Source organism: Protopterus annectens, chromosome 8.part0 (assembly GCF_019279795.1).
Source record: "Protopterus annectens isolate FY-2018-M chromosome 8.part0, PAN1.0, whole genome shotgun sequence".
Taxonomy (NCBI): domain Eukaryota; kingdom Metazoa; phylum Chordata; order Ceratodontiformes; family Protopteridae; genus Protopterus; species Protopterus annectens.
The window spans coordinates 941,341,939-941,368,668 of NC_056741.1; the positions used below are offsets into that span (position 1 = coordinate 941,341,939).

General features: G+C 37.4%; 1 protein-coding gene across 1 annotated transcript in view; it reads left to right on the forward strand.

Annotated features, from left to right (window-relative positions):
• The window catches only part of HPN (hepsin), a 925,289-nt gene that overhangs the window by 409,289 nt on the left and 489,270 nt on the right, over positions 1-26,730 (forward strand). Inside the window, exon 3 of the mRNA XM_044080457.1 lies at positions 25,292-25,390. Within this exon, the coding sequence (XP_043936392.1) occupies positions 25,292-25,390 (99 nt within the window). The remainder of the gene's footprint in view (positions 1-25,291; positions 25,391-26,730) is intronic.

The window sequence follows — 26,730 nt, forward strand, 5'->3', positions numbered from 1 at the left end:
TCGCCAAATGTCAATTTCATCCAAAAAAAGATCATGTGAAGAGTCATAAATGAGTTGTTCTTCCAGGAAGGCCATGAGCAGATCTGCATAAATTGGTGCAAAAGAGGCACCCATGGCCGTGCCCTGTATTTGCCAATAGCATTCTCCCTGGAAGTAAAAATGTTCTTAGTTTGTACATGTTCCGCCATGCATAGCAGCAATGTATTAAAGCCTGCAGAGTACAAAATCTGTGCCCGGTTTCTTTGTGGATGAAAGTACTATGGTATCTGATTTATATGATTTCTGACGTAGAGTCAATCTTAAGTTGTTTTTCTCTGGTGATAATTCTCAAAGATCTAATGATATCAGATTTCACAGGTCAGATTTTTAGCCTCCGATGAACAAAAACGTGTGTCTATCTTTTTGCAGGCTGTTCTCAGGGATTTACACTTCAACATGGGTGATTCTTTAGTACTGGGTCATAATCTTACCACTGGGAAAAATGAAGCATTATGTCAGCTTAAGAATAACCATAGTGTGGTTATTTTACCATCGGATAAAGGAGGGGGCAGTAGTCATAATGGATACAGATTATTATCTGGATGAGGGTAAGGGACAGTTGCCCAACCCTCGGCATTATATGGCTATGCCCCTGGATCCAACACCAAACTTTAAGAGGGATATTGATTCATTTTTGAGTCAGGTGGTAGAAGAGGATATCATCAGTGAAATTACCAAAACTTATCTCATTGTAAGGGACCCACAAAAACAGATTTTGTACCTCTTACCGAAAATCCATAAATCCTTAACCAAGCCTCCAGGCTGACCTATAGTTTCTGGGATTGGATCCTTCACCGACCTTCTCTCAGCATTTTTGACCCAGTATCTCAAACCCCTACTGACTCTTATTAAGGCATGATTACAGGATTTTATCAGATACATAATTGGAACCTGAGTGGTTGCTTTACACCCTTGATGTAAAGGCCCTGTATACTAACATCCCCCATTGGGCCGGTCTTGAGGCCCTACAATTTTAGTTGGAATATGTCAATTTGTACTCTGCAGGCTTTGATACATTGCTGCTATGCATGGCGGAACATGTATTAACTAAGAATATTTTTTACTTCCAGGGAGAATGCTATTGGCAAATACAGGGCACGGCCATGGGATGGTGGATGGTATGGCGGGCTGATATAAATTATTTGAATGAGTTTGCTCGATACCTGAATGAAAATAAATGGGGTAGTGAATTCACTCTAAACATGGACATTGATGAAATCAATTTTCTGGATGTCAGTGTTCAGAGGAATGTGGATAATACTCCAAGTACTAGAGTATTCCTCAAATACCTCCAATACAATAGTTTGCTCCATGCCACTAGTTTACATCCTAGCCATACCATCCGCAACATCCCCAAATCTCAATTTCTCCGTATGAAGAGAATTAGTTCCACCATGCAGGATTATGATCTGTCACACCAAGAGCTTTGTGACAGGTTCAGAAAGAGGGGATACAGGGAATTTGACATTATATCAGCTAGCAGTTGGGCCAGTTGTCAGGATAGGGATTTTTTATTGGAATATAAAACCAAAACTAGAGCAGACCCTGCTGACACCATTAAGTTTGTAACCACCTATGGGTGTAACATCAACACTCTTAGAGACACTATACATACACACTGGAATATTCTATTGGCTAATGATGACTTAAGGAGAGTGTTAAGGACAAGGTCAGTTTTCATTCAGGAAGGGTAAAACATTGGGGTCCCACTTTTCCCATTTTAAACATACCGGCAGTGGGGGTGCTATTTATAAACAACTAACAGTATCCGGGGATAATTTGATTGGTATGTTTCCCTGTGGACATTGTTCATCGTGCTGTTATGTTCATAAACTCAAACAGTTTACTAGCAAAAACACCAGTAAAGTTTTTCATATGAAGTTCTTTGGGAATTGTCGGACCGATTGGGTTATCTATCTGGCCACCTGTAAGTGTTCATCCTTTTGTGTTGGTCAGACATCACGTGTACCTAGAACACGAATGTCTGAACACCGTAGTGATATTCATAACAAGCGTGAAACCAATGCATTATATAAACATTGTATGATACATACTAATGCGGAATTCCACTTCATGATTATTGACAGAATTACTCGGAATAGAAACAACAAACAGGGATGGCACAGTATTCTAAACAAAAAAGAAAAATATTGGATCATTAAGTTGGGGGGGCTATTCCCTCCTGGACTTAATGACCATTTGTAATGTTGCATTCTGTATAATATGCTTTATGGGACCTATTTTGCCTGGATTAGGTATGTATGGTTCTATCTTTTTTTCTCTATTGGAAATTTTATTTTTTATTTTTTGCTGCATATTTATATGCATATTATCTTCTTAGACAGGTGCTGATTTAATTACAGGTTAATTTTTCTGAATTGTTACTTTATGTATATTATGGAAGGAGTTACTTTTGGTGTTGTAGTGGGCAGGGTTATTTTTCTATTGGTGGCGGGGTCTATTTAGGTAGGGTTATGTGTTTTGTTTTGTGATACTGTTCCACTGATGAAGGCTTTGTGGCCGAAACCGGTATGGACAATAAAGGGATTTAGCCTTTTGGCTTAATCCAATGTTCTTTTGTTATTTTGTGCCTTTTTTCCCACATGCTGGCTATTTGTGTTTACCTCCTCTACTGAGCCAACAGATATTGTCTACGTAATGGCCGATAGATTCAGTGCCAAATTTACCCCCCCCCCCCACAAAGAACCAATCACAATACCGGAAGAATGCCAGGCACCCAGCATTACTGCAGCACAGTTTAAAGCTGCATTGTCCAAGACCAAGAATATAGCTTCCATGGGACCTGATAATATACCTGGCTGTGTTCTACATGAGCTAGAAAGCAAACTGGCACCACATCTGTGTGCCCTGTTTAGTCACAGCCTCATCTCAGGCTTTGTCCCTACCGAATGGCACACTGCTACAGTTATGCCTCTCCATAAAGAGGGACCGACTACAGACCCTGGGAATTATCATCCTATTAGCCTGAGGAGTCTGATATGTAAAGTTATGGAGCACATCATCATGGACCTGATTAACAAAGATATAGGAAATCTCCAAACTCTAAACCCCACCTTCTTTGAGTCAGTCTGTAGGACTGTGGATGAAGGTAAGGCAGTGCATACAGCCTACCTCGATCTGGCCAAGGCCTTTGATACCATTCCTCACTCAGTAATTATTGATAAACTCACCAAACGAGGCATCAACCCCTATATCACTAGGTGGGTTGAAAATTGGCTCACAGATAGAGCACACAGTGTGAAAGAAGCAGACCCCAAGTCAGACTGCTGACCAGTCATGAGTGGAGTCCCACAGGGATCGGTCCCTGGTCCTCTTCTGTTTGGCATCTGCTTCTCAGAAGTCTGGGCCAATACAAAGGGACTTTGGCAGACCAAGTTCAAAGATGACTGCAAGCTGGGAGCTATTATTAACTCCCCAAGTTATGCAGACATCCTACAGAAAGGCTTCACTGAGACCAATGACTAGTGTCCAAACCATGGCCTTAAGCTTAATGCCAAAAAATGCACCGCCATCCACTTTGGTAAAAGCTCAGTTCTCACTAATTACCACATTGATGGGACAACACTGAAGGCATTATAAGAGATCTGGGGACACAGGTTTGACCAACACATTGCCACTGTGGTCAGAAAGTCCTTCTATGTGGCACATCTCATTACCAAGATTTTTGCATCCAGGAAGAAAGAAGTCATCATTTCTCTCTACTTTTCCCTCATTAGAGAAGTCAATGAGTATAATGCCCCATTTGGCATGTACTTCAATAGACACCTGCAACAGCTGGAGAGGCCACAGAAGTACCTCATTAAGAGGATCCAAGGGATTAAACACATGTCCTACATGGACAGACTCAAAAGACTCCAGCTATTCTCTCTCTCATATTGCCTACTTAGAGGCGATCTCTGCTTGACTTACAAAGCCATGTCTGACCTAGCTCTGTTAGAAATGCTACATCTGAGGAAATCCCAATCCCTCCACACCACACACTCCAGAGACCTCAACCTCATTACCACAATTAACAAAACATGCTGGAGGGACAGGTTCATAACCCAGAGACTGCTCATGCTGTTGAACAGACTTCCCATACATGTCAAGCAGAGCACCTCGCTGTCTCTTTTCAACAGTAATCTTGATGAGTGGATGGATAATAGAAAGTTCATCCCAGGGATCACTCCAGTGGCTCTACTTGATAGAGGACTGAGAACTAACATTGGGTGGCACAATGCCAGGGCACTTCTATGGGCTAGATTTGTAAAGGCTCCAAGGCCATTAGCCTAGTACACACCTATGAATATATGAACAAGGTCCATCACTATAACAAAATCAGAAATCTCAGTAACTTCAGTAAAGAAACATTTACCTCCACCCTGCTTCTGATCAACTGTGCATCACTTAAAAACCCTTCCCCTTGATGAAGCAATGGAGAAATTTAATACAATCTTTCTAAATATCCTAGCACAGCAAGTATCATTAAGAACCAAAAGAGTTAAAAATAAGCCAGCCCCTTGGCTAATTAAAAAATGAATCAACTCATGCAACATAGAGATAAAGCCTGGATGTTATGGCTACAAACCAAGTCTCAAACATTCCTGCAACAATATAGGTAGTTAAGGAACCTTAGCAAACAATACATAAAACAGGATAAAAAAAAATCTTATTATAGCTGCACCCAAAATTCAGCATCAGACAATTAAAAAAAAAATCTGAAAATCAATAAATGCATTGCTCAGTCCTGGAAAATCAACACAACCCAGTCAATCCCCAACCAATTACTGCCAAACTATTGCTTCACAGTTTAACTCACACTTTTTAAATTCATTACCTTCCTCCTACAAAACAAAAATATTAAAAATTCAGCCATCTTACTCCAATCACTGAAGCCATAACAGACCATCACACTCACGTATAGGTTCATAGGTTAGTACAGTCACCAGGAAATCCTTCACATCCATGGAAGCTTGGCTTGACAACTCACAACTCCTCCAGGAAATAAACATAAATAAACTATTACTGTTCACCCAATTCTCTTTCCTCCCAAAACTACATTTAATGTATACTGTCATCCAACAAAACCAATATAAAATGATATCCCACACCAATCTAAGAGATGTGATTATAGACAACAACCTGAAATATGATCTCCACCTTAAGCAAAGCCATAAAGAAGGCACAACAAAAGCTAGGCTGCAAGTGTAGCGTAAAACATTACTTTACTGACACTGCTACACAAAGCATAACATCTTTTTTGCTCCCTGCCCTCTTATATGCTTCTCTTTCCTTTTCTTTTAAACAAGAACATCTTTATTAAATTATCAGTTATGACGTAGGCATTCATACAATTATATAAATGAAAACAAACCATATTGACATAATCTTAACTGCAAAATTTTACATCACAGCCATATTGACATAATTTTAGTTGCAAACATTATACATCACTTATAATCTAGCCAGTCATTGTCACTCAAACATTACATAGCTCATTCAGATCCTACCGTCTTTTAAACCTCATTCCTCTCCTGTATGTATTGTTCCTACAGTTCCCATTTTTTTCCTATGTAATTTGCTCCTACCCTTTTCTAAACATCCCATTTCCAGTTTTGTTTGCTACTACATTCACTACTTCAAGTACAGTTTGGTTTAGACTCTGATTTCCATTTTCTAGTAATTGCTTTTTTGTCAGCCGTATGCATCGCTGTCTTATCCTAACCAATCTCAGCTCCTCTCAATCAGCCAAACTAGAACAATGCTACTATAGAGTAACCAAATTCACCACCAACTTGCAATATGGATGACATTACGTCTCACAACAACTAAACTTACTTAGTCAAACTAAATAGTTCTCTGCTGTACTCACAATTGATTACAACCTCTAAACTACAGCTCAGCCCTAAAAAATTCCTATCCACTCACTCTCTCATTCAGCATTACACTACTAAGAGACCTCTGTGTTCCAGTGGTGAATCTTTACTCTCCATAACTAAGCCTGACAACAGTGCAACATATTCGCATTGCATTGGTTATAGTTGGAATGCCATCCCATTAAACTTTAGAGCAGTCTGCAACCTGAAAGACTGTAAATACTAATGAAGCAACATGTGATGGATAAATGGCTCTGCACCCGCACCACCCCTGGTTAAACTGGTACTAATATATATATATATATATATAAATTCATGCCATAACTCTCTGCCGCACAAAATGTAATGAACTATTATTCCAGTTATACCATCCCCTGTCATCTCATCTCCTTTATCTTCATCATTTCTAATTCCCCTCCTTCCTTTCCTTGCGCTGATGTAACTCTTTATGTTATCTTCCTATGTCCCAGCTTTTGAATAGTCCTTAATGTAGAAATATTTGTATGTACAACCCGACAGTCTATGCATACTGATTATAATGTACTGCATATACCTCCCTGTAATAAAACATATGTAAAACTACTCTATCTTTTAGTGAGTTTATATGTTTGGCTAAAATTGTTTATGAAAAAGAACTGTCAACCATAAAAATAAAAGCGTCTAATGTTACACATCAATATAGGTCTTGGTTAAAATTAAGTAAGTATTATTGGTTTGGTTTATTTTATTGTATTTTTTTATGGACCTTTGTAAATAGCTATGACTTTGTTATGTTTCCTGTTATATAGATTTGTACATGTTTGTTTTTATAAAATATAATAAAAAGGTTTTCTTTCAAAAAATATTTATATACAACCAATGGAACTGTTATTTTTAATTAAAACTGTTTGTAAATGATGTAACTTACATCAAGGATGCCTGAACAATGGAACTGTTGGTCACGACTGATACTTAATACAAGTGATAAAACAATGCAAGTGATGTCCATGATGTCTGTATCATGGAGCATTTCACCCTTGGATTTAAGAAGGAACTGCTCTGTCAGACTTTCCTGGTAAACAAATGCAAATAAACTCTGTTTGATTCAATTATACTGCTAGCAGTTTACAGCACAAATTCTATTCTGGGTGAGATTGCATATAGTTGCTTTAAAGGAATTTGCCTTTGCCTTCCACTGTTTTACAGCCTTATAGAGTTGTTATATCCAAAATACTGGCTGTTGGCCTGAGCCCTTAAATAAAAGTGTGTGTGTGTGTGTGTGTGTGTGTGTGTGTGTGTGTGTGTGTATATATATATATATATATATATATATATATATATATATATATATATATATATATATATATATATATATATATATATATATATACACACACACACACACACACACACACACACACATAGAGAGAGAAAAAGCTATCTACTGGGGAAAAAGCTCCACATAGAACAACATGTTACAAAAATAATCAGGTATAGAAAGCATGCAACATAGTAACAAAAAACAAGCTAGTTTCTGAAATTCTGCACATACATTTTCACATAGTCCTTTTGAGGAACATTTAAACAGTAGTACAAAAAAAAGAAGATAGTTTCTACAGCTCTGTACAGATAAATTCAGAGTCCTTTTGTGGAACCTTTAAACAATGCATAGAAAGTAAAGTACATTTCTACAAAGCACAGAAAGTAAAATACAGACGGACTGTGATATACTTTGAAGCACTGGATCTGTTGCTACAAGAGAAGTTTTTCATGTAAAGCACCATTTGCAGTAGCCAGTGAGAATTAATTGGGTATTTATTAGGTTAGGCAGGGTCTTGACATTTCCGTATCCAAGAATTGGATGGATAGGACTTCAATTGATTTTTGAAGTTATTTTTTTTTTGTATTTAATACATTGTGTCACAGTTGTTGGAGTCAGAGAAAAATGTTCTGATAACCATTTGAAATGAAATGTCAGGATCCTCTAGAGCAAGTCGTGAAACATGGAGACTAGAGTAAAAACAAAAAAATCAACTTTATATATATTAAGTCTGCGAAGATTATTTCCTAGAATATTCCCTTTTCCCTGAGGTATGGAGATCTTGGAGTTGGTATATATTCCTTGTAGGGGTTGTGTGCTTGTCACTATCACTGAAGGATGCAGGAGGTCTTGACAGTTTCATTTCTTCTTTTTCTTCGAAAGTGTATAGGGCCCTATACAGCTGTTTAGGTTGTCTGGTGCTGGATTCGTTCCTGCCCTAAGTAGAAGAAAAAAAAGACAGTGTAACAACAAGTATCCATTCAAACAATCCAGCATCAGAAAAGTAAAAAAAAAAATACTTGTCAGGTTTCTCTACAACAGGTATATCTACATGTGGCTAAGATCAAGTCCCTGGGTGTCTTGTGCCCAAATCACAAAACATTGAGAAACAGAATGTCAGTTACTGTTTTCTAGAGGAAACCAGTGACACTTTGATTTCTGTGTGTGCTCCTGCAGTTGAGTCCTTTTTTGATATCTTTTTCAATTGTTTGTTTTCTATGACTGTGACATTAATATATATAAATTGACAGTTTTGTGTGTGTGTGTGTGTGTGTGTGTGTGTGTGTGTGTGTGTGTGTGTGTGTGTGTGTGTGTGTAGGGGTGAGTGGAGGGATGTCCACATAAGGCAGCCAGGTGGAGCTTGTACCCCTCTGTAGCATGCCTTTTGTTTGAGTTTTGTACCCTTTCAGAAAAGAAGTGCAATTAAATTAAGGTACATCTGATATTGCAAGTGACAAACAAAAACATAGTAGCTTGCATTATATGCTTACACATTTTGACAGAGTGATTTGTCCTAATATTTCTCCACTGCCATAAAACAAAGAAAAAAAATCTAAAAAGGCAAAATGCAAGTAAATTGAAAAAAAAATACAGAAAAAAAGTGGATAACTGGAATATGAGAGATGAGGTGTTATATATGCATAATAATTGGCATTTATGAGAGAAGATATTCCTAGAGTGACCCTTGAATATACCATACATCATGTAACTATTCCCCTGCTATCATAGTACCACATATTATTTATTTATGTACGTCACATCTAGGAATCTTGTATGTATAAATGCACATACACACACATGCACATGCACACAAAACACATGCACTTAGAGAATGTGCAAGTGTGTATTAGGCAGAAAGTATAAACATTTGACATGCATAATATGAAAAAGTTTAGTATTTGCATTATCCTATCCTCCAAAATATGTGCACCTTGACTAATACAAAATCCTAAGAAAATATATAAACCAAGTCAAATTTCTAACCTCATTAACAAAACTTTGGTGTGAAAAAAGCTCCATAGACTTCAACTGCATAATACAATACTTATTAAAAAATAAGCACAAATGAACATAAACAGCGCATGTCTTAGTGAATATCTTACTCAAATAATTAGAAATGAACAGTAAAATAAAATAAAGTCAAATGAAATCATTTAGACCACACTATCATATAAAACCAAAACATCTCACGCATCTATTTCAGTGGAAAAAGTCAAACTAGGTCAGTTCTGTTAGCATAGTGGCATAAACAGATAAAACCCTGCCTATTACCCAAATGATCCTGGTTTGACAAATGACATGGACATATAATAAAGCTGGTATGAGAAGGCTGTGGGTTCTCATCCTGGGAGAAGGAGGTTGGACCAGAGCAATTCAATGCAACATTCTTTCAGAATAGTGGTGGCATTTCAAGGAAGGCTCTGGTACAGGCACTGGGGCATCAAGCTCCATATGTGGTAGCATTCATTTCTGGGTATTGTCAAGCATGTACCGGCATGGAGGGATACATAACACGCTTCACAGTGATGTGGGTCACATGTTCCCTACCTATGTGAGGGGTTGTGCCTCTTCTCTCAAGTGGAGTGGTTAGTACCCATGCTGTTGACTCTCATTGCTATGATGTTGAAGGCATTATATTCTACTGCTATGGCTTCATGTATGATGACTCCCTCCAGACAGCTTTCATTCCTGTGCTGGCCTAGTGCAGAAAAAGAAAGAAAAAAAAAAAAAAAAACAGGCTCAAATCTGTCTGGGAATTGTTCCATTGTCAAATGGCATGGGGTTGAAAAAAAAACAGAAAAAAAAGTCATACTTGCAAAGTAACAAAAATGCAGTACAGAAATATAGTCATAATAATAAATACATCCACACATGCAAAATCTGCCTTTAAGAAATAAAAGGGCAAAGCACTCATATGAACAAAATATTCATAGCTAACATTAATGCATCAATTGATCAAAGTAAATAAATAAATCAGAAGCTTGCAGCCAATTATTCTGAATATTTGACAATCAACTCTAAGAGCCCAGACAAAACAGAGGTGCACTAGTTCAGTTTCATTCTAATGTCCTAAAAAATGGTTTGCGAATAAAGAAACTAGCCTGCCATACTGTCCTGTGAAAATCATGTTAATAGTAGCCATGACATCTGACCTCTTCAACATGCTAAAAACAGTAAACTCTATTTTCCCTGATGTACAGGTGATGAGAGGCTTTTGCACCTAATATACTTAACTGTCACTCACCCCTTGGGAACAAATTGGGTTATAGGGGGGACTGTCTCATTGGTCAGCAAGGAGCACTGGTCAAAACATATATAAATAAATGAATACTAAATTTAATTTATGGGTACAAGGGTGAAACTAATGAAATATCTGGTATTGTAGAGTATGGGAATTTATTTCATAACTTATGACTTTTCCAATTAACACAAAATGCGTTCCCAAAACCCGGAGTACAATACATCATTTATTGCATTCCTGATCTTATATTCATAAATATATATGCATATCTATATCTCTTATATATATTTATATATCGTGAGAGAGTGTGAACTACATTGCTCTTTACTGAATGTGCATTTTGTCAAGTACTGGGTGTACTGAAATTAAGATTGCCAAAACTGTGTGTGCTGTTGGGGAACTGCTTTTGGTTATGATAAGCGTGTATGTGTGTGTGTGTGTGTGTGTATGCTAATGTCAAAGCTTTTGGATATACCAAGTTTTGCTATTGGTGTGGTAATGCATTTGCAAGTGTTTGCAAGTTAGGCAGAGAGCAGGTCTAGGTGAGTGGAATACATTTAGCTTCATGGATATATGTTGGTGGATCTACTTTGGAAGCCTGAACTTTCAAAAGTTCGAATTTCGTATTGTCAAGATCATAACACTGAAGTTTTGAAAGTTCAAAACTTTAATAAAAAGAATAGTAAAAACAATTTTATTTTACATTTATGGGGGGGCAAGCCCCCCACACCCCCTGCTAATTAAATATACTAATTCCAAGATCACACTACAGTAAAGAGAACAGTTAATTTTGCATTCCACACTGTACAGTGATTTCCACTTATGGTCTTGACCATATGAAGTTTGAACTTTTGAAAGGTCAAGCTTAGAAGTAGATTTGTGTTGGTATATGTGTAGCGTGTATGTACTGATACTGTTAGGGAAATTTTTCGTGAAGGTAATGAGCAGGACTGGCGCTATGGGGAGAGATAAGGTTACGAATAACACACCTGAGAATGATGGTGTAGGAGGACAAAACTTCTATGCCTATCTTTAATAATGCATGTAAACCCTTTCCCTAAGACTTTCCCTACCCCTAACTCAGGCTCTACACATTACCTGAGGAAAGCCCTTTCTGTAATACTGCCACTATAAAGACAAAGTATGTCTGAATTTAGTGCTGGGGTCTTGTTGACCTATCCAGAGAGCAATTGGTTGATTTCATTTTTCTTTGGTTTTATATGTTTTTACTAGAGTCAGTGAGGTAAATTGCAGTCACTTAAGGAGAGGGGCAATCTATAAGGTATTCAAGGCATAGGCACAAATCTGTGCCATACTCTTGTTTCTAGGGACCAAACTGAAAAAAATATTTTCAAAAAGTTCCACTGTCATGAAAGACGGTGTCAATCTTCTAAGTTATGTAGTGTTGGGACTGGTCTAGCATAACAACATGAGTAAAGGTATAGACTGTAGCAAAATAAGCAAGGGATGATGATCATATGATGAAAACCTTTGAATAATAGATGCTGCCCAAACAGACTTGGAGAAGATCAGAAAAAATGATTGTGCTGGAAACAGTAAAGGACATGCCTGGAAACAAATTCTGTAGAGCTAATGTGATGAACATTGCATACCTGAAAAAACACAGGACTAAGATCAAGATAAATAAGTTTGTAATCCAGTAAAAAGACCACAGTGAGTTCCAGATAATCAGATTCTACAAGCTGACTAGCTCCCTAGGGTACGGGTGGATCTCTAGGGTAGTTGTTGTGAAAAAAATAGTTAACTTAAAGGTTGGCTTTGATCAGGTTTCCATGCTTTACATAGAAGAATGTTGTCTAGAAACAGAAAGAAGAAAAAGGATAAGAATGCCGAAATGAAATGAAAGCTAATTAAAATTGCACCCGACTTTATGTTAGGTATTTCCAAAAGAAAAAGATTCTTCATAAGAGCAAGAGAGAAAATTTGAGAATCCGGAGCCTGAGGTGTACGTGGCCCTTTGCTCAGCCCTGATTATCAGTGAGTCAGTGGAGTTATGTAAATTTTAAAGCAAGACCATTACATTTTGGGATATATTCCCTGCAGACAAAATGAATTTTGTGAACATGTTGCATCAAATCTGAATTTAACATCCTTACACCTTACTCTAAGTAAATGTGGTTGCTACAGATTTACTCTATGTGACCCCTGTTGCCTCTTCAAACAGTAGATAACATACCAGATGAAGAATGTAGTATTGCTTCTTTAATCTTCATCATCCTGGCACAGCATATAACATTGTTGCCCCACATGAAGAGGTCCCCTGGTTCGATCCTTGGCTGGGGTGCTTTCTTTGTGGAGCCACATTCCCAAGTTGTGGAAACAATCAATTATTTGTTCAATTGCCAAAAAGTATAAACTGGATTTGGCATATTATAGAACAATACACCTGACATCTATAATTTTGAAAGATGCTTATTATCTTTATTAAAAGACTGTTCTATAACTAACACCAGTGATGCACTGTCATCTTCAGGAGAAAAGATGCAGGCTAGCTAAAGTGTCGCTGAAAAAAATGCTACAATATACAGCAAAAATGGGACATATTATAATGGTTAACACAATTTTCCTTTCACAGCTCAGTTTCTGCAAGTTAGTGCTCTAAATAAGTGAACAAAAATGCTCAGTTGTTGGAGGGAAATATAATGCTTCAGCAAGAAAACAAAGTGAAAATTAGAACTCTGACACTCTAAAGACTTACACAACAACATATTTTGGATTTTAAAAAATCATTTAATGCAAACTTGTAGTGCTCATATAGTAATTTGTGTGCACTTATTATGTTTTATGTTTTACAGTACTATCGGTTTAGAAACAGAATCAAAATCTAAAGACATACAGTTGTCTAATAAGGAAGGGGAAGTGTATATCTGGGACAGAATGTCAAAAGAGGGTGGAAAGGGGAACTCAGGTGTAAATAACTGTCATCATACAGAACATACTGCAAGGAGAGTAGACATTTTCATGCACAGACGACACAGCAAGTAGTAGGAATGGGAAATGAAGAAAGCGGGAGTTTCTATGAGAAAGTTGATTATCATTAAAACTGAATAGAAGGTTCTGGGAACAGGGGAGTATTTCTTGTAGCTAGCAGTGAGCTGAATAGAAATAATGAACAACTGAAATGAACAGCTATACAAAATGGTGAATGAGGTACTGAAAATATTTTTTGGGGTGTGCTGTATGACATTTTCTTGTTGGTATGTAGTCTAGGCTATAATCTCAAGAAGACTGATGAGAAATGGGATGAAAAGGGATGATGTAATGAATATGGAGTTGGTGATCTCATTGAAAGACACACTGCAAAGGCAGCTGGGCTATATCGTAAAAAAGACTAAAACAAAGGGCATGAACAAGAATACTAAACCACAACTGGATGGCATGTAGGAGAGAGTGAGATTAATGGACAGTAATGAGGATGAAGGTAGATTTAATGGGACCATAAAAAAGTAATCGGATAATTTGGCGTTGAGAGTAAAAAATAAAAGGACATGAATATGTCAGCTGAAAATGATTTGTGGGAGAAGTTTGCAATGGAAAGTGGATAATGAGGAAAGATTTCCCAGTATTGTAGGAAAAGGAAGGAGTAAACAGAATGCAGTTTGCTGGTTGCTAAGGAAGATTCTGGGAAAGCAAATTAAAAAGCACACAGCAATGGGGATGTTGGATAAGGAGATAACAGTACAGCAAGAAATGTGACAGGAGATCTTACAAACTATAAAGCAGCAAGGAAAGATGGTTTCCCAGATGAAATTTTACAGGGAAGTAAGAGGTGAAATGAATCATTGTATTATGCTTAGTAGATGTACATAAAATATTTAACAGCTAGAATCTTTGAAGATGGTTAAAGCTGTCAATATACTCAAGAATGTAAGTGTCTATGAAGAACCTCCAAATAAATACTAATATTATTGTTGATTTTGAGAGGCTGATGAATAAAGAGAATGAGAGAGAGAGAGAAGGTTGGATGATGTGGGGATAGTGAATCAGGAAGTGAAACAGATTAGCAAGGAGGAAGTAAGGACAGCTATGAAGAGGATGAAGAATGGAAAGGCTGTTGGCCCAGATGACATACCAATGGAAGCATGGAGGTGTTTAGGAGAAATGGCAGTGGGATTTTTAACTAGATTGTTTAATGAAATTTTGGAGAGTCAGAGGATGCCTGAGGAGTGGAGAAAAAGTGTTTTGGTACCTATCTTTAAGAATAAGGGTGATGTGCAGAGCTGCAGTAACTACAGAGGGATAAAATTGATCAGTCACAGCTTGAAGTTATGGGAAAGAATAGTAGAAGCTAGGTTAAGAAGGGAGGTGATGATTAGTGATCAGCAGTATGATTTCATGCCAGGAAAAAGCACTACAGATGCAATGTTTGCTCTGAGAATGTTATTGGAGAAATACAGAGAAGGTCAGAAGGAGTTGCATAGTGTCTTTGTAGACTTGGAGAAAGCATATGACAGGGTGCCTAGAGAAGAGTTGTGGTATTGTATGAGGAAGTTGGGAGTGGCAGAGAAGTATGTAAGAGTGGTACAGGATATGTACGAGGGTAGTGTGACAGTTGTGAGGACTGCAGTGGGAGTGACAGATCCGTTTAAGGTGGAGGTGGGATTACATCAAGGATCAGCTTGGAGTCCTTTCTTATTTGCAGTGGTGATGGACAGGTTGACAGATGAGATCAGACAGGAGGCCCCGTGGACTATGATGTTTGCAGATGACATTGTAATCTGTAGTGAGAGTAGGAATCAGGTTGAGGAGACTCTGGAGAGGTGGAGATATGCTCTAAAGAGCAGAGGAATGAAGGTCAGCAGGGCTAAGACAGAATATATGTGTGTAAATGAGAGGGAGGGTAGAGTAATGGTGAGGATGCAGGGAGTAGAGTTGGTAAAGGTGGACGAGTTTAAGTACTTGGGATCAACAATTCAGAGTAATGGTGAATGTGGAGGAGATGTGAAGAAGAGAGTACAGGCAGGGTGGAATGGGTGGAGAAGAGTGTCAGAAGTGATTTGTGACAGACTGGTACCGGTAAGAGTGAAAGGGAAGGTCTACAAGAGGGTGGTGAGACCAGCTATGTTATGTGGGTTGGAGACAGTGGCATTGACAAAAAGGCAGGAGTCAGAGCTGGATGTGGCAGAGTTAATGATGGTAAGATTTACACTCGGTGTGACTAGGATGGATAGGATTAGGAATCAGTATATTAGAGCGTCAGCCCATGTTGGACAGTTTGGAGACAAAGCAAGAGAGACTAGATTGCGTTGGTTTGGACATGTGCTGAGGAGCGATGATGGGTATATTGGGAAAAAGATGCTAAGGATGGAGCTGCCAGGTAAGAAGAAAAGAGGAAGGCCTAAGATAAGGTTTATGGACATGGTGAGAGAGGATGAAGAATATTGGTGTGACAGAGCAAGATGCGGAGGATAGGAAGAAATGGAAAGAGATGATCCACTGTGGAGACTCCTAACGGGAAAAGCCAAAAGATGATGATTATTGTTGATTACACTTGAGAATTTATGAACAAAATCATTGCAAACAGGAGAATGAGAACATCGTCAAAATGAATGTAATGAGTACAAGTATTTTTCATGTCAACTTCCAGACTATTTTTCCCCTTTTAGCTGTATAAACTTTTAGCTGCAATTATAAACAAATCTTACCTTAAGTACTTATTTTTTAGTTATTTTGTACAGGATAATTACCTGAGGAATGCAAATAACTTAAATTCCCTTAAATGCGAATGGTGCCAGGAATAAAGCAAAACTGTTAAGCTCAGTGGAGAAAGCACAAACTTCTTAGAGAATGCTTAGGAAGGTCTTGTGATTACAAGGAGTTCAATTTTGTCTTTATTATTTTAAATTTAGTTTACCTTCCTTAAATGAACTCAACAAAATATTTTTTCAGTTAAAATGGAAGAACGTTTCTTAAGGAAAATGAAGTTGGATATGGTGTGTGTTGTGTTCTGTGCTTACAACTTAAATGAGTTCATATAGTGATTTATATATGCTAGTAGACTATATTTCTTCCCAAGGCAGTGGAAATGACTTGCCAGTTAGTGTTTTACTCAAGCACTGGATTTTTACTTATTATTTTTTACGTCTTAGCTTATTTTTATTAGCGTATAGCTTGCCTAATCATTTTTATTTTACAATATTTTGTCTCTCAATAAAATTGTGCTCATTATCTTTGTACTACACAGGACACTGTGCAAAGATTTTGTTTTTGAACGTTAATTTGAGAATAGATAACTCTACAGAGTAACTAAACACATTTCAGTCTGTTACATAGAAAAGATGAGTAATGGTGTAATGGGTAACGAATGAAACAAAAGACTTTTAAAATGCATATTATTTCTAAATATGAGATATTCAAACCTTGCTGGGCATCCAAATGTATGACACTGTATTAATAGTTTGTTCCACTACCAACAGGTATATTTCAAACCTAGTGAGACAGTGAGCTTGTGATAGATGTCACACATTCTCCAGTTTTCATTTATAAGCCTAATGTTGTGATTTAAGACTATTAGGAGACATTTACTTGATATGTATACTTAATCCTGCTTCAGCCATACTGCATTTTATACAACTCTTTCAATTAATACCATTTGGTCAAACACAGTTGACAAAATCCTCACTTCAGCATAGAAGAAGAGCTTCATCAAAATAATGTAGTTTTTAAGGGATCAGAGTCCTCTCCATACCTCCCTCACCAAAGTGAGAGTATATATAGCCCCATTTAATACATAAAAATCCAAATATACTGGATCCTAAAGGGATGCAACATCCTTGTACCAGTATACATTTGCTCATGATTTCTTGATAGAATGGTTTTGCTGAAATGAATAGTTAAAAACTGTCTAAGATCAGCACTTTTAAATTTATCCAGCTATTAAAACACAACTTCCATTTAGTCTGCATATGAGCATAAAGTGATATAGCTCTTATCATGTTCCAGGTGGTTTGAGTTTGAGTAACAGTTCAAGCTGTTGGTGAAGATAGGGAGCATGGGCATGCCCATCTTAGGGGGCATATAGGGTGCATGCATGTGGGTTCAATTTCATGGAGGAAACTGAGAAAACAACCACATAGTGCTATCAATGATGGGAGGGCAGTCCTGGTGATATCAAGCCTTTTCAGAAGTGTGTGGTGATGCAATGATAATGCCCTCTGTACATCTCTCACCTTGAGCTTTCTTTGGGCATGCACTAGGGGATAAGGTGAAAAAAAAAAGCTCAGCCCATCTCTGATGGCTGCCTAAATAAGATCCCTTTTCTGCCAACTATCACCATCAGTAATGAGGAAACAGATGGGTCATTAACCAGAGAGCTAATGATCACCAGGGGGCAAAATGTACAAACAAGGTACATTGATTTTCAGTGTTTAAATAAGAAACATTTCAACTGGTGCAGATGCTATTCTAGTTATGCTGTATCACTCTGTTCTGCCATTCCTAAAGTAGGATTGATGTAGTCAGGGTATGTCTTGAGAACATTCAGCAAGTGGTATAAATGTGAATTCGGTGCACATGATGTTTGAGGTTGCATTAAGTAATAGTCATTCTCAAACACAAAAAAAACTATTTGCAACAAATGAATGGGGGCCCTATGGATGCCCTGATGGCCTGCAATTTGTAACGGCAGCCTGGGAACAGGCACTCATACATTACTCAACTTTTCTTTATATTATTTTATGGCTGTTTTATGGATTTATTCATATTACTTATGCAGTGCAGTAAAAGAATCATAGTACTGAGTCTTTCAATATAATGTAATGGGTGTAAAAGGATGTATAATATTATAGAATAATACTCATGTTGTTTGTGAGAAATGCAGTGCTAAGCAGTTAAGATATAAAAATATAAATAATTTACACATGGGGTTTTCTATACTGTGTAAGATAGTTACTTGTGTCCAGGAGTGTGTTATTCTTTAATGTATCAAGAAACAGATTTCAACTCTAAATGACTGCATGGCTAGTTTGGGATTTTACTGAATCATGTTTTGTGACCAGCACCATGTGGAGAGGGTTGAGCCTTATCAGGCTGGGGAGGATACTGGAATGAGCTGCATAATGCTAGCTCACCCATGGGGGTGCTTTCTCACCATTGGATGCAAATGCTCTAGCTTGGATGTCTTAAGTAAGAATAAAGTGCATGCATATCATCTACTGTGGAGCATATGTACATGGTAGCATGTGCAAGTGAGCCTCCCTGACATCCTTATGCACTATGCACAAGAAATGGTGAGCCTCCCTGACATCCTTATACACTGTGCACAAGAAATGGTGAGCTTCCCTGACATCCTTATGCACTATGCACAAGAAATGGTGAGCCTCCCTGACATCCTTATGCACTGTGCACAAGAAATGGTGAGCCTCCCTGACATCCTTATGCACTGTGCACAAGAAATGGTGAGCTTCCCTGACATCCTTATGCACTATGCACAAGAAATGGTGAGCCTCCCTGACATCTTTATGCACTATGCACAAGAAATGGTGAGCCTCCCTGATATCCTTATGCACTGTGCACAAGAAATGGTGAGCCTCCCTGACATCCTTATGCACAAGAAATGGGGATTACTGTCAGGTGAAAGGGAAAAGCTTTGCCTACCATCAGAGTGCTACCGACATTGTAACAGGATATTCTGTCTAACATGTTGTGATTGAGAAGGACAAGCAGTGAAACACAACAAATAGTGTTCAGTTGGGAGGTACCAAAAAGAGATGCAAATAAAAGATAGCCCTGTGAAAACATACATTTCATCAAACGGTTAGATAGCAAACCCAAGAGAGCAGTTAGAATCTAATGAACTACTTATGTTTTCACAGAGTCTAAGTAGTACCTTATAAGCAGACATTTTAAGAACAAGTGGAGTGGGGTATTTGCATTGCAGAAATTTCACAAAGATGCCTTTGGAATATGTCCTTCTTCCTGACACAAACCCATTGTGAATTTGGTTAGTAATAATGAACTGTTAGGCAGGTAATCTCCAATAGAATATTGTTGACAAATAATTTTTGATACAGTATAACGTTAACCTACTAGAAGACAATTAGCACACACTAGATGAGGCTTCAAATCATCAATTTTAACTAGTTGGTTTATAACTTGACTGGGACATTACCATAAAAAAATCACTACTTGTGTGTTTTCTGTGTATGAACACTCAGATATTTATTATCTCTGGTGCTTTCTTCTTCCTCCATGGATGTGCAGCAAAAAATATGTATACTGAAGTAAGGTGTGGGGGAGTTGAGGTGAAGCACCTGATGAACTTGAGGGAGGGGCAGGGGTTTACCTTCTTACAAAAATACTTTTCAAGTTATTTCTCAGTGTGTTAAAACATTCATCAATCTTTTCATTAGGTCCTATAGTAAATGGGGGAGTCATAGCAGAAGTGAAGTGTGGTTCAGTGATCCATACCACCCCACTTACACTAAACAGGCTGAGCCTTTCCTACAGAGTACATAAGCTAGAGAGCCTGATTATGTTAGGGGGTGTTACTTTTGCCCCTCACTGGAACTACTTTTTATCTGACCCATGCATTTTTGAATTGTTGCACTTTTTTCTGAGTGTAAACATATAAATAAATAAATAAATACACACACACACACACACACACACACACACACACACACACACACACACACACACACACACACACACACACACACACACACACACACACACACACACACACACACACACACACACACACACACTTCTAACATGCCAATGTAATCATTCACTGTGCACTTTCTGAAAAGAATCTTCCCGTTATGTTCTCTGACACACTTGCCTTCTGTCTACAAATTGCAAATAGTTGTTACCATGCATGTTTGCTTGAAAGTTGGCATCTGTATTCACTCTTACATTTCTGGCACCCATAACTACTCTTTTTGACAAAAGTGATGCATATCAAACTCTGCCAGTTTTTCGTCTTGGGGCAGAGTCTGCAACACTTTTGCTGCTTGGCTTGTATAGATGTGATCATACATACAAGTCTATAAAGGTGGATTTCAGCTTCTTCTTTTCTTCTGGAAGTACTACCTCTTTTATGTCTTGTATCATATCAGTTACAGCTGCTTTTTCACATACAGTATTTTTATTTCAGAAATGCAAATACACAATTTTTTTCTCTAGACTTTCTGCAATGTCAGTTATACAAACAGTGAAAAAGTTAGCCCTAGCTCAGATTGTAACTCAAAGCTATCCTTTTAACCATGGAACATTTCATCAGTTGTGCTTTAACAGGTCCAGTACTGAAGTGTCCAGTTTGTTAATTATCCTTTGTTGTTGCACTTTTACAAAACCCTATCAAATGTCTGTGGTATGCCCACAACACATTGTCCTTTAGTCAGTGAGCACGGTCACCTACTATGATCATAGTCAAAACATACATGGCATGAACTTTTTTTGATGTGAGGGCATGCTACTATATTTCATTATGTGATACACTCCCACCATCCACAACTTCTTTTTTCCATTTTTGCTCATGGGATTGGGGGTGTCACATTAACAGTGACAATCATCTAGACCCAAAGTTCACCCCAGGTGGCAAGACTAGTCACAAGATTATGGGACACAATGATTTCCAGTAATTCTTTTTATCCCATTTACAAATGATTCCATAATATTTACCACAAATAAGATTGGAGTAAGAATTTATAAGCTTACAATCTTAACCTTGTGAAAGCTATTGCAAATAAAAATACTTGTGATCATAGACATAACAGAAAACTAATTGTTCTGAATTTACTTATATGATTAGTTAGGAATATAGTAGACTTTTTTCCTTGTGTTCTAAAATCCTAGGATAGTTTCATCATAACCTATGTTTTGATCTCTCTCATTCTCTCGCTGTATATATATATATATATATATATATATATATATGTGTGTGTATATATATATATATATTTCTACATCCAACTAGCAAGAGGGAACATAAACCAAATACTTATGCTGACTGTCATACCAAAAATGTGATTTACGTCACAACCTGCAAGATGTGTTTATGTTTTTATATTGGGAAGACCAGTTGTCACTTTGAACTAAGAATTTTAAAACATCTAAGTGACATGAGGCTGAAAAATAAGAAGAATGTTTTATCGCAACATATGTTGACCTGTCCTAGAGTCTAAGACTGGATGATCTGCGTAATCTAACAGAAATAGCTGAAATAAGATGGATCACAGATCTGCAAGTAAACAGGGCTTCTGGACTTAATGGAGTATTTCCTTTAAGACTGGTGTTATAAGGGTGTCGACTGAGAAGGAAATTCTGTTTGGTGGAGCTCTCATTTAAATTAGATATTGCTTAATACATATCTAAGATCTAATGAAAGCTTTTAGCTGAAACCACTTATCGCATTCATTTTGGAGAACACTTTTTATTGCAGCCAATTGGGAGTTTTAACCTTTTATTTGTTTTAAATAAAGGTATTCTGCTGTGGTGGATGAGCTTCAATTTGTTGCATCTATTGTTGACTTTAATTGCCTAGCTAACACTAATTATCTAGAATTGGCTGTTTAACTACTGTATCTTTCTCATGCCAGAGTCTTGCCAGGAGTATCATGAGAATCATGGATGCCATAAGACCTTAAATCATGAGGTATTCACTCACAGTGACTGAAGTCTGAGTGGAAAACCTTAGAAATTGATCAAGATATTGATCTATTTTTTCATGTGGAAGAAAAATCTCTTTGAACTGATGTGTCTAGTACACATCCCTGAATACACTTCTGCATGAAGGAGTCAAGAAAGACTTTTGTATGTTCCATTGGTATTCCAACTTGTGTAAGAGATATCTCACACAAAAGAGAGATTCTTGACACCTTGAAAAATACTCTGCAAAGATAAGCAAGCTGTTTAAATATGGAAAATGTGGATACTCTGTAGCCTGCAATGAGCTATAACTGGAGCTCGACACTTTGTGAACAGTCTTGGTGCAGTGGATAGTCCAAAGAATAAGGCAGAGAACTGATAATGTGATCCAAACACACAGAACCTTAAAAATGTCTGAAGTCTGGATGAATATGGATGTGATGATAAGCATCTCTTAAGTCTAGTGTTGCCAGGAAACTTGAAAGAGGGAGAAGAAGTAACGGGTTGTGAAATTACTTCATTTTGAATTTGGGCACTATCACAAACAGGTTTAGGAAAGAAAGAAAGAAAGATCCATAGCTGGTCTCCAAGCATTTTCTTTCTTTGGCACTCGGAACATCTTTGAATAAGAGCCTTCCTCACCTGGGATGGAAGAACCGGTGCTATCATTCTAAAGGAACTGCATGTGATGAAGAACTAGTGGATGGAATAGGGTCTGAAATGTAAGATGAGGAATGACACCCTGAAATGGAGGATTTTCCTCGCACTTCCATCTGTAACATTGATTGATGATTTTCAGAACCTATTTGTCTGAAAAAGATGCGTTGCCAAAAAGAAAAATGGAGATTTAGCCTTTCTCAAATAAAGAAAGGGCCAGGGGTATATGTGTGTGTGTGTGTGTGTGTGTGTGTGTATGTATGTATGTATGTGTGTGTGTGTGTGTGTGTCTGTGTCACAAGGTCTTTTGAGTAGTCATTCTGACTTGTTCGTTTTCTTTGTTTTTGGAGGTTCAAGACTCTTTTTTGGAACCTCCTGGCCATTTTTTCTTAAACGACTGTTGATCTGCATTTTATTGAGCGTGTTTATACTGCATTTTTGCCAAAATTGGAGGAGGAGTTAGAAATCTTTTGGAAAATTTGGAAAAGTAGGGTTGAAAAATTTTAAGAGATTCCCTAGATCAACTTGCCCCTTTCATCAGACTTTTTCCTGTCTTCTGCAGTAGATTGGCCAAACACTAAATCTCTGTCCAAGGGAGAATTTAAAATCTAATTTTTACCATCATCTGGAAGGTTCTGAGAGTGCAGCCATGCAACTCTCCTCAAAACAGTATCAGTGACCATAGCCCTGGAAGAAGTATTAACAGAATCATACACAGACCGAAAACAATGAGCAGTGTCCTGTGCAAAAAGAAGAAACTGAATTATTTAAACCAGATTTTTCCTTACAAGAAGAAATTGTAGATTGCATTTTCCACCTACTTTCATAATTTGTCAGAATAAATTTTAACATATGAGCCTGATAATTCAAAATTCTGAAAATCAAAGTTGAAGAAGTATAGACTTTTCTCCTATACCCATATCCTATAGCAATAATTTTCCTATCCTTATCAGAAAGAATAGGATTGGAATTAATTGTTTGCATAGCAGCAGGGATATCAATTAAAGCTGTAGCTGCTGGGTCGTGTTTTGGAAAAGTGTATACAATTTTAAAAGACTGAGGAACTTTATATATCCTATCTATCTTTTTAAGGCAGCTGCCTGACTATTAGGAAAATTGCAGGAAGTAACACACACATCCTCTAAATCAGACAGAATAGGAGGAATGGGTGTGGGTTCTGGAAAATCCTTTTGTAACATCTCATAATATTTTCTGAGGGACTGGAAAACCTCCGTGGTTCCCCACTGAAAACAGAGGCATATTCTAGCAATAGTCTCAGATCAAGAGAAACCACTGCTGGGAGAATCAGAAGCTCAGCTTTCCTCCGAGTCTGAATCAGAAGTCTGAGGAAAAAAATCTGTATCCATTCCTGCATCTTCCTTTTTCAGATTCAGAAACTTGAATATCTTCAGACAAAGAGTACTTTCTTTTACCTGAAGCTTCTTTACAAGAAGAATCAATAGCCATAACTAAACCCTGAGCCAGACCCAGTAAACTACTCCTGTCCAAAGAAACTCCTAGATACATGCTTGACTTACTGTTTCTTTCTGACAGAAAAAATATGCGCTGCCATGTTACTAGTGGCAGCAGCAACTTCTTCAGAGATGGGCACAGTATTCTTTATAAAACAGGGACACCTTCCCTGTTCCCTCTTCTAGGATCAACAACAGTGCCTCTCCCTTGCCACTGATGGGACCCCAACAGCCACAGAGGATGTGGCTAACCCTGCATCCATAGTGGCTGTAGATGCTTCACCAGAAGGATCCTGGTTAAATGATGAGTGATTTGAGGTAAAAAAAAAATGATGCATTAGAGTCCCTAAATGTACTAACTCAGGTTGTACAGACATAGGAAAAAATATTACAACACAACATATGCTCCTTTCTCATTAGTCCAAATACCCCAACTCAGAGATATGATTCACTATAATACATGACAACTGAACAGCTGCTGGAATGCAGGGTCAACAGTACAGGTTAACACTTAAAGATGCATACCACTTTAATATTTGACAAATTGGGACATAATGGTGTGTAGTGTTTCTAATTAAATCACCTCTCTTTCCCTTAGTATGCATCTTAGCTTTTCTAGCAGTCATTTTGTTTCCTTTTGGATTAACTGACATTCTTTACTTTATTCCTCTTTTTGTGTATTACACTGATTTTCAAAGGCAGTAAACGAAAGAAAATTGAAGCACACAGTACTGTCTTTGTAGAGTAATTACAATTAATATGAAACCCTTTCAAGTTTCTCCTATGAAAAAGTATTTTTCCACATTTAGTTTTGAAGTTTTAGTCTTATTTTGGGTCGTCAACTTATATAGACCTGGTCTATGAATTTCTGTCATAGTAATGAAAACTGCAAGGTAATAAAATCAGGTATCTTACTTGTAATACAGGTGATAATGTCATTTATGTTTAGGAACAGATGCAGTCTGGTATATACATAATATGACTGATAACTGTGCACGATTTACATACGCTTCTGTCCGTAATGTATTCTGATAGAAAATGCATTGTGTTATATATCATTCTGTGTACTTAATACATTTTGTTTATATTTTAGGTAGTAAACAAAGCTGTCCATCGATGCCAAGGATACTTGCAATAATAGCTGGCCTGCTGATAGTTTTTGGTGCCATTGCTGCAGCAGTTTGGGCAATAGGTAAGAATAATCTAAATCATTATTTTGTTATATTTCTGAGATCAGTGTGAATAAGCTGTTTTTTTCCTGAAGAAGAGTTTTGATAAAGTTGCTTAAATCTATATAGAGAATAAATCTTTGGTAAGGTGCCATGCCACATGTACCCAGAGATACTAATTGCTGTAAGCTTGGAGATGTAATGCTTTCCATTCACTTATTCTTTTTTATGCTTTATGGCTAGTTTGTGACTTATCATTGTCTGTAATTGCCAGTATTCAGCAAAACCCATTTTGTAATGTGCTGTTTTTATTTCCTTTTTTTCTGTTTTCTGTTTTAGTAAGAATGCTTCTCTCATCACTGCACTCCTTACCACTGGTCTATAGTTGTTGGTGCTATTAAAACTACCTAGCTGTTATCAAATTTTATTATTAGATTACAAATATAAAGAAATGTGTCAATATGCAAAGTCCTTCCTGTTACTGTACCACATTGTCATGTTTGTATTCTCACCTTGGCTTTCTTTGTTTAGTGCACTGTGCTTCTGCATGGCTATTGCTGTAGAACCGACTTAATTGTCTTCAGTATATGGAGTTATCTACTCTATCTTAAACTCAGTGTTCACACAGCATGAGTTATCTCCCTCCCCCAAATTAGTTGCTCGTTCAGATATTTACTACTAAAAACTAAACTTGGCAACTTTGTTGTAGCAGATTTCAAGTTTGCTGCTAGTATAAATTCCTTTGCACAGTACTGCAAAACCCTTCACTCTGTTCAGTGAATTTTATGTCCTATCTCTGTTATTTACATCTCATAACTTCACACAACATTATTTACAAACCATCAGCATGTCCAGCACTTGATCAGTTACTCAATTTATACATCACAAATAGAACTCTTAGATCAGAAGATAACTCCTCGCTTTATCTAAACCTTCCAAATCATCTGACCAATGCCTATACTCACACTCAATAGATGAAGTTTGGAACTCCCTTCCTCTAACTACTAGAACAATCCCTAACCTGCCTTCCTTTAAATGTTGTCTAACAGAAAACCTAAGCAAATCCAGATTATGCACTTGCTGAAGTTATTCTCTCTCTCTCTCTCTCTCCATCCCCTCTCTCACCTTTGTATCCTACCTCTCCCTCTGTTTCCACACCATCATATCCCTTCTGACTGTTCCCTTGTAATCTCCTTTAATTACTTTACTTTAGATTATCTCACATATGCAGTTACCTTATTTGTGCCTTAGTGCAGAACGTTTTGCTTGTAATTTTCAACTTTCTATTCAAATTATGGAATGTATTACACAAATTAATATATAGCTTTTATGTCTTGATATTGCAATATATACCCTAGAATTC